We start from the raw sequence: 8,732 nt of genomic DNA, 5'->3' as shown, positions 1-8,732 counted from the left end.
GGTTGATATGCCATGGGTGTGTTAGGCCTTGAGCAGAACTTTTGTATGGCAATTTAAAATTTATACATGATTTTCATCAGAAAGAACTTTGATTTGTCAGGGATTTAACTTCACTTTCACCGGATAAGCCAAAAAAAAAAAACTAAACACTATATACAAGTCTAGATTCCAGATGCCTCATTAAAACTGGACAGATATATCAACCAGGTCAATATATTGGTCATTAACAGCTAATCACAGATGTATCATCAGTGTATATATGGCCCAATAACTAACATTTTAAACTGCAGTAGAGAAATGCCAAAGATATGTTTTTGTCTCCAAAGACAAACTGTAGCTTCTTTCTTCGTCTTTAAAAACAAATGTATTGGAGCCTCTTAAAGGAATTTTGTTTATGTTATGTATTTATTTATCATCATTATGTATAATTATCAGATTTAAAAAAAACAAAAACTCAAATATCAAGATCGCTGCATTCCTCAGAAATCAAGTTTCAGAATTAGCTTAAATGGCCAGGTATGTGTACACATATGAAGAATTTGACTTGTTCTCAATGTACATACAAAGAACAAGCATAAAGAAAAAAAGCGTATAGAGTATAGTACACAAATACACACACCTTAAACAAAAGCAACAACATTTATAGACAGCAAGAAAATAGTGTAATGGAGAAGAGTGCAAAGGATGTCGAGTATCCTAAATACATGTTTTTGTTTAGGTGTTATTATGAGGTAGGTTGATATGATATATAAAGTATCAACAATATATACAACATGAACAACTACTGAGTTATAAAAATGATGAATAAATAATAATAAATAGTATATTATACAGGTAGATGTTAGGTTATTTACAGTGATTGTTCCTGACACTGTGTGTCTGCTGTTAACTGTTCATCAGAGTGATGGCCTGTGGGTAGAAACTGTTCCTGTGTCTGGTTTCAGTCTCGCTATATGCCTAAATATACAGTAGTTGATGGCAAAAGTAATTTAGTAAATGTAAAAAGCAGTAGGTTGACAAAGAAGACTGTGATTACACATTGGCATCAAAGCACAATATCTTTATTAAGATGAATATAAAATATATCATACTAGAAAAAGAGAAATAATGTATGAATACGTGAGCAGTTGATACTACTTGATTTCTAGCACTACTTTCTTCCACTGCTTGAGAAGTGGGTTAACGTGGGTTGCCAAATCCGTGTTGTATCCTTCTTTGAGGATTCAAAGTAGCGCTGCTTATTTGTTTTATAATTAAAGAACATCTACTGCATTTTTACTATGGAGGCTGATGTTTATTTCACTCTAATAAGTTAATACAACCGGTGCGATACTTGTTTGAACAGCAAAGGGGCAAAGTCGCCAACTTTAACCAAGTTAGGTATTAACTGCGGCGGTTAATGACCAACCCCAAACTGGCAACGTAAATGCAGCTTCATTTCCTGTTCCCTGCCACGGTTCTTTGGACTCACTCGCCATTTTGATACAGTCGAGTAGGGCAGGGACGAAGCCGTTAAAGTTGCAGCTAACCAGCGACGTAACAACAAAATCGGAGACGCTCTGAAGAAGAACATTTGGTGAGAATCTGACTGAATCCGCATAGAACATTTGTTTTAACTTAACGATTTTTTAATTTTTTTTTTACTGTGCTGTTCGTATGTTTCGACGGTGAATGATGTCTTTGTAGCTAACGGTAGGTAGCTAGCTCGCCATAGCTAACTGAAATCGACCTCGAGGCGAGCTAAAACCGATGTGGACAAGCACGAAAGATAAAGATAGCTTACTTAAGTTTAAAGTAGACGGCTAAATTAGAATGCAGATGTTCAATGTCCTCATTTTAACGTCGCATGGATTTAAGGTGTAATTGAGACATTTTCACAACCTCGCAGCAGCGTGTCATCGTAACGTTATTAAAGGGCTAACGCTAGCAATCTAAAAGTTAGGCCCAAGCGGTCGACTGTTGCGATGATTTCAACCCAGATTACAAAATATAATGGCAACCTGTCGTACCTGTAATGTACGATATTTCGGCAGCACGTCGCCTCTAATTAAAGTACTTCTTAAAGATATAAATGGTGACTTTACACCTCCTACAAAACTAATATCCTTTATTTAGATGGGAATCATTGCAGGGCTTTTGTATGTTGCGTTACGTTTAGCTAGGCAAGGTGTATCTAATCAAAAGATCGGATAATTAGTTCCGCATTTGTGTGATCATGAACGACTGTATCGAAACTGGTCGGAACAGATCTTGATCATGTTGCTTTAATCCTGTTGGCTGAGACGTTTGCAGTATAGACCTGTCTTAAAGTGATACTAGTCTGACCCTTTTCACGAATAAAAAAAACTGTTTCTCAAACTAGGATCTAAGGCGTGTATATGTAGTGTGAATCAATAGATAATTCTAGATGCTAATATAGACTTGTGGTTCTTATTTATTGTTTGTTTTAGTAAGGACCAATAGAGCTGGCATAGATAGACTGAAATCAGCAGTGTGTATCATATTGTTGTTAGCAGTTGCTAATTTGCAAGATATAAGGAGGTAAAATTAGTTTATCACGATTCAATAAAGCACATGTAGCAGGAACTGCAGAAGACTTGAAGTGAGCACAAGTTTTTGCTGAACCAATCAGGACTTGTACATGAATTTTGCAGCCGTTTTCAAGTGTTGAGATTGCAAGTTCCAAGACTTGACTCCTTTTACAGAATAGGCACTCTTAGCAAAAGAAGCTTCAGCAATGTGAAGATGTGATGCTGCACGATTTGAAGTTATGAACACAGTTTGTGCCATCTTGTCCTGCATTTCTCATCAGTAATTGATCTGTTACTAATTAAGCTTGGGCATGTCTAAAGCAAACTATTGGCAAAGTGAAGTCAAACATTAAGCTATGTTTACACCACTGTTTCTCCCACCCTGGTTTAATGGTTACCAAATATTGTGTTTTCTCATTTCAGAAGAGAACAATGAGTGGTTGTCGTGTCTTCATTGGCCGCTTGAGCCCGCATGCCAGAGAGAGGGATGTGGAGAAGTTTTTCAAGGGATATGGACGGATTCGGGAAATCAACTTGAAGAATGGATTTGGCTTTGTGGTGAGTGACTGACGGACCTCTTTGTGTGAATTACAAATTCTGGTCCTTTTTGCGTCTTTAGAAAATAACCTTTTCTTTCTTCCCCACAGGAATTTGATGACCACAGAGATGCAGATGATGCTGTGTATGAGTTAAATGGCAAAGAATTGTGCAGTGAAAGGTACTGAAATCTTAAATGGTTTCTTTGTGTTCTTAATTAGACTAAATGGCAGGTCTTTAACCAAAAAGAAGTGCAGCATTTAACTACCATCACAGCAAGGTTAGCCAATACTGGTCTTCACCCTCCTCCTACATGTTTTTGATTACCTCCTGAATACTAGCTGTGTGGTGTAACATGTTTACTCCCCACCATGAAGAACATCTTTATTTTGTGAGGACAGAATTTAAAAGTCTGCAGCTTTCTTGCAGCGCTATATATATATATATATATATATATATTATATTTGTGTGTTTAGACAAAACTGAATTTGGAGTGTTCTAAAACTGCAGATACTGTGCTGCAGACAAATACCATGTTGTTCCTGAGATGTCAGGTCTGCTCTAAATTCTCACGATTCACAGTGGGAGACATGACTCCTAAGTCCCTCAAAACAAGAAGTAAACATTCATACAAGAATAACTTCAAATAAAAAATAGTTTCAGTGAAATGCACGGCTTACAACTGTGGATCAGATACTGTGTCCTAATTGCTGTAAAATAACCTGCATGTGTGCTGTTCTGGCAGTTGTTTAATAATTCAGTGTCTAGAGAAAAGCTGGAGCTGAAACAGACAACATCACTGCAGTTCTTTATTTCCTGTGAAGTAGGATGTGTCTGATGCATTTAATAGTGAATTCCCTCCTAAAAACAAAGTTTAATCCATTAAATGGTTTATTTTAAGTCAGCTCAGACAGAATGATGACTAACTATATGACTATCATGGACTTAAAATCAACCACTTATTTCTTCCTTTATAGACCTATTTGTAACATTAAAGTTTTTTACTCATCACTAAAATGTTCTCACTCTTCTTTTCAGGGTCACTATTGAGCATGCTCGCTCCAGAAGAGGAAGAGGTGGCGGCCCTGGAATGGGTCGTTTCGGCGGAGGTGGCGGCGGTGGAGGAGGTGGAGGTGGTGGTGGCGGCTATCGTCAGTCTCGCAGCAGTGGATCCAGGTAGATTTGCCAGGAGTTTTGCCACATAGCCAAGTGAAATCTTTTGTCTAATTATAGAACTGTCATGAGAAAACATTGTTTAATTGTGTTATCATATGTCGTCATGGATATGCAATGCAAATAAATTATGAAGAAACTGGAGAGACAGTTTTCTAGCCAAATAAAGTAGCATGCTTGTATTTGAGTAAACGCAAATGATGAATATGTCACAAAGCTTCTCTACTCTTGCCAATATAAAGAACACAATTTGTTATACTTATCCTTTGATTGTGATTAGTAATCCTATCTTTCATCGCGTTGTAAGGTGAGGGCGTATATCTTATTTCATCTGGTTGTGCCAAAGTCAAAGTGCAGTTTATTATATGCATTCATGTGGCAGAAAACACGTGCAAAAAAAATGTGATGCTACTCTTTTTAGTAGCATTAGTCAAGTCATTTATGTGAACCTGTTGTTCCACTACTGAATCAAATTCAAATATTGACACAGGTCGTAGCTGTCAGAGTAAATACAACCCCAGTGAACATGAAGCAAAATTGTCTGTGCAGTGAGAATAAATCCAGGTGAAATTTATTGCCCGTATTTAATACTCAGGTCTTTCCAGTTTGATTTGGATGTCGCCTTTTGTAGTAAAAAATTTGACCTGCCCTCTTTTCAGTGGAAAATGTCGTATTAAAGTATCTTTCTATTATTTTTTTTACTTGTTGACTGGACAGGTATGGACCTCCTGTGCGGACTGACCACAGGCTCATTGTAGAGAACCTCTCTTCACGGATTAGCTGGCAGGTAAGCGCTTATTAAACTTTCTTGTGTATCTAACAACACAGGCTTTTAAAAAAAAGTGTAAACATCACCCTTTTAATGAAATGTTTTTTTAGAATAAAGCAGCATTCACTTGATCGGACCAGGTCAGTATGTCTATAGTCGGATTACATAAAAAAAAAAAAAATCTAAATTGGCCAATTAACAATAGAAAGCCCCCAGTGTATATATATATATTTTTTTACTTAACCTCCGTCTACATTCCCCCCCCCCCCCCAGAAAAAAAAGCACGTTATTGCTGCTGATATGAATTCTTACCAAAAACATTTAACTTGTTTTTTAACAGCTGCTCTGATATGGTTTCCTTTAATCAGAGGTGAATGCACATCCTCCACGGAGGTGTCAGAAGTGTGTAGCGCCCTCTCCTGGTTGTTTTTCTGAATAGTGTCCATTTGGTGCCTCTCCTCACACGCAGTTGCCGCCGGTCTAAAGTCTTGGCTGGGCCCCGTAGCGGGTGAAAGTGGTCTAGCGCAGGATACGGTAGCCTTAGGAGGTCCGTAGCCACAGTCTGGAGGTTCTGTGGGCTGGCATCCCCGACTGCTGTAACCCCCCTCAAATCCACGGTCCCTACACTCTCCCGTTTGGGTCTTTTTCTGTTGCTGATGGAGCTGGGGGGGGTGTTGAGTCGGGCGCACACCCCTCCCCCTACTTACACTCTGGTGGTTCCTTACTTGTGGAGGCCGGATGCTGAGTCAAGGCCGAGGTCGTTTCTCAAGGGCTTAACACTGCATTGGTTCCCATTTGCTATTTGGACAAGTGGCTCTATGCTAATATCTTCCTGGGTATGGAGCGGTAAGTAGCATAAAACTCATGTGATTGGGTTTGTTCAGGGTCGGGTGGTAAAGGGGTGTTGAATTACAGTCTCAAATGGGAAAGGAAGCAGTTTTACTATGTAAACACTTAACGACTTTTGAGCCAAATATACTTTATTGATCATATGAACATAAAGAAAATCTAGATCAGTTTTGTCCACTTACCCCATAGCACTATTATCCAACCACCAAATAAATACAAAGGTTCATCTCACATGCTCAGACACAAAATCAAATATTAACTTGTGTGCAAAAAACAATGCATAGTTTTAACCTAAAATACATTAAAGCCCTAACTGCTGTTACCTGTCAGGCGTCTCACTATATGGAGCTGAATTTGTTTTTTGCTGATGATGAGCTAAAAACAACTAAAAGCAAATTCATGGAGACAGTGAATGGGACTTTAAAAACAGTTTGAGTAAAGACAACACTTGTCCACACAAACCATTTTCAGTGGCTCTTTTTATTTACATGCCCTCCACTGAAATGGGAGCTTATCAAGTGACAAAAGTCAGCATTAGATAACCCATGTTTCAGTGTGTGCTGGTGTCTTGCTGCCTGCTCACTTCTCTCCTCCAGGTCTGAAAAGGTTCTCACTGGCACCTCGGGTTTTGTTCTCGGTCACTAATCCTATATTATGCTTTGAAACAGGACCTGAAAGACCTGATGAGAAAAGCAGGTGAAGTTACCTTTGTGGACGCTCACAGACCCAACAAAAATGAAGGGTGAGTTGCTCTCCTGTCAGTTAAAACCTCTTAAATAGTCTTTGTCTTCTGCGTTTGGTCCTAATGAACGTTTTGTTTCTGCTTCAATACAGAGTGGTTGAGTTTGCATCCCGCAGTGACATGAAGAATGCCATCTCAAAGCTTGATGGGACAGAACTGAATGGACGCAAGCTAAAGATCTTTGAGGACAGCAGAAGGTGAGTTGTTGTTAAAACTGTAGCTGTTTACATGTGTTTGCACTTTTGTGGCCCCCGATAGTAGCAGCAAAAAATGATAACATCAGTTACCTGGACACAACTCCTCACTTCCTGAGGGCTGGTACCTTTTGTATTTGTTTTCATGCCAATAGTTACATGAGAGAAGCATTATCACTCTTAATGTCTGTGCATTAAATATGAAGCTAGACCCAGCAGACACTTAGCTTAGTATAGAAAATGGAAGCAAGACGTCTACCACAGAGAAATGATTCGGTGGTTGAACCCAATGCACCAAACAGAACCTGACATAATTTTGGATTCTTGTTTTTTACATATAGATCCTGCCCAGTGTGTTTTGAAGATTGTCATGAATTGTAGTATTGTTATTCCATCCATGGTGAAACTGCATAATTCTACAGGATGGATCTTAAAAATTACCATTCCTCTCTTCCAACAGTCACAGCAAGAGCCGCTCCCGATCCCGCAGCTACTCCCGCTCCAAGAGTCGTTCCAGGAGCCGCAACCGTTCCAGGAGCCGCTCCAGGTCCGCCAGTCGCACCCCAGAGAGGAGGACATCAGGAGGGGGCAAGGCCACTGGCAGATCCCCCTCCAGGTCCAAGTCTCGCTCCAAGTCTCGCTCCAAGTCCCGCTCCAGGTCTCGCTCCCGCTCACCTGCTCCCGCTCAGAACAAACAGTCTCGCTCCCGGTCACGCTCTCGCTCCCGCTCCCGGTCACGTTCCCGCTCTGCCTCAGTCGACAGCAAGCACTGAGAGTGGTACATCCGTAGGCTGTAAAATAGACTGGTAGTTTGCTCACCATAGGCCTGACTGGTGGCATGTGATTTTTTTTTTTTTTTTTTTTTTTTTTTTTTTTTTTTTTTTTTTTTTTAAATGAAGGGGAGGAAATTGCCTTTTTTATGGCTTCTTTTGAAATGACATCTTCAGTCATTAATGTTGCCTAGATTGACTTAGATTTCTTTATGTTGTTTTTGTTAAGATCAACTTCCATGGGGAAAATTGTTGTTTTTTTCTTCCTGTTACTTCATGATTTATGAACTTCCCTCTTTTAAAAACTCCTTCATATTTTTGATGAAATACCAAGTGACAAACATTTTGATCAGTGGTACCTGTCACAGTCCTGCAGTCTATCCTAGCTGTTTGCCATGTTATGATTCCATCCGCTCCCCTGTGCTTTGCCTGAGTGTTCAGAGCAGTTCAAAGTTTAGGTGGGAATGGTATTCATTCTCCAAAATGTTGTATGTTTTTGTTTGTGATGCGGGTTCTTGGCATTGCCGTGAAACTGTGATTATGCTTCTGATGAGGCACCGTAACGGGTGCCTCCGTGTGTTGCATTCACTGCCCTGATATGTGAACATAACAATGCAAACATCTCAGTTGGTGGTTTATTTCAGCTTTCTTGTGTAGTGATGTTGGAATCTGGCATTTGTTTTGACTGGCTTTTTTTTGGGGGGGGGTTCAACACTGCTGTATCAGGACCTTGTCTTGTATTTGTGATTTAATCTTTGCTTTTATTTACTTTATCTCCAGCCGTGGCCTGTGGGGTATTGTGAGTCTGAACGCAAGTGTGTCAATTTCAGCAGGAAGAAATGTTTCTAAATAAGTTTATTAATTTGATACTAATAAAACACTCACTGCATATTGTCCTTTAATTTTTTAACGTCCAGAAAGAAAGGTGACTTTTTTTTAAAAATATTTTGTGAATGTGGGTCAGGAGACTCGTACTTTAAGTCTCTGCAGTTTAATCGAATAAAGCTTTCACAAACTGTAAAATCCGGCAGCCCAAATGTATTCTGTCCTGCAATGAATACATACATACATACATACATACATACATACATACATACATAGATAGTGTGCTGCTAATGCAGATCAGTGTGGGAAAGTGTTAGTTTGCAATACGGTTGGTAACCAAAA

The 8,732-nt window shown here is 39.3% G+C and overlaps 1 protein-coding gene across 3 annotated transcripts; it reads left to right on the top strand.

Moving 5' to 3' along the window:
- Window positions 1-1,428: 1,428 nt before the first annotated feature.
- srsf5a (serine and arginine rich splicing factor 5a) lies at window positions 1,429-8,454 on the top strand. Of its 3 annotated transcripts, XR_006827056.1 has the most exons (9): window positions 1,429-1,576; window positions 2,955-3,089; window positions 3,179-3,249; window positions 4,107-4,244; window positions 4,950-5,028; window positions 6,528-6,601; window positions 6,694-6,798; window positions 7,256-7,639; window positions 7,674-8,454. XR_006827056.1 is itself a non-coding variant. In XM_046062351.1 (8 exons), the coding sequence occupies exons 2-8, from the start codon at window positions 2,964-2,966 to the stop codon at window positions 7,566-7,568; spliced, it is 897 nt and encodes a 298-aa protein (XP_045918307.1). In that variant the 5' UTR covers window positions 1,429-1,576; window positions 2,955-2,963; the 3' UTR covers window positions 7,569-8,454. The 3 variants fall into 3 exon arrangements, 2 of the variants coding, with proteins under 2 accessions (XP_045918307.1, XP_045918306.1); XM_046062351.1 differs by having other exon boundaries at window positions 4,959-5,028; window positions 7,256-8,454; XM_046062350.1 differs by having other exon boundaries at window positions 7,256-8,454.
- The last annotated feature ends 278 nt before the right edge of the window (window positions 8,455-8,732 follow it).

Source organism: Micropterus dolomieu, linkage group LG11 (assembly GCF_021292245.1).
Source record: "Micropterus dolomieu isolate WLL.071019.BEF.003 ecotype Adirondacks linkage group LG11, ASM2129224v1, whole genome shotgun sequence".
NCBI lineage: Eukaryota > Metazoa > Chordata > Actinopteri > Centrarchiformes > Centrarchidae > Micropterus > Micropterus dolomieu.
Note: the sequence above shows the minus strand (reverse complement) of the source record. Positions and strands in the feature narration are given on the sequence as shown.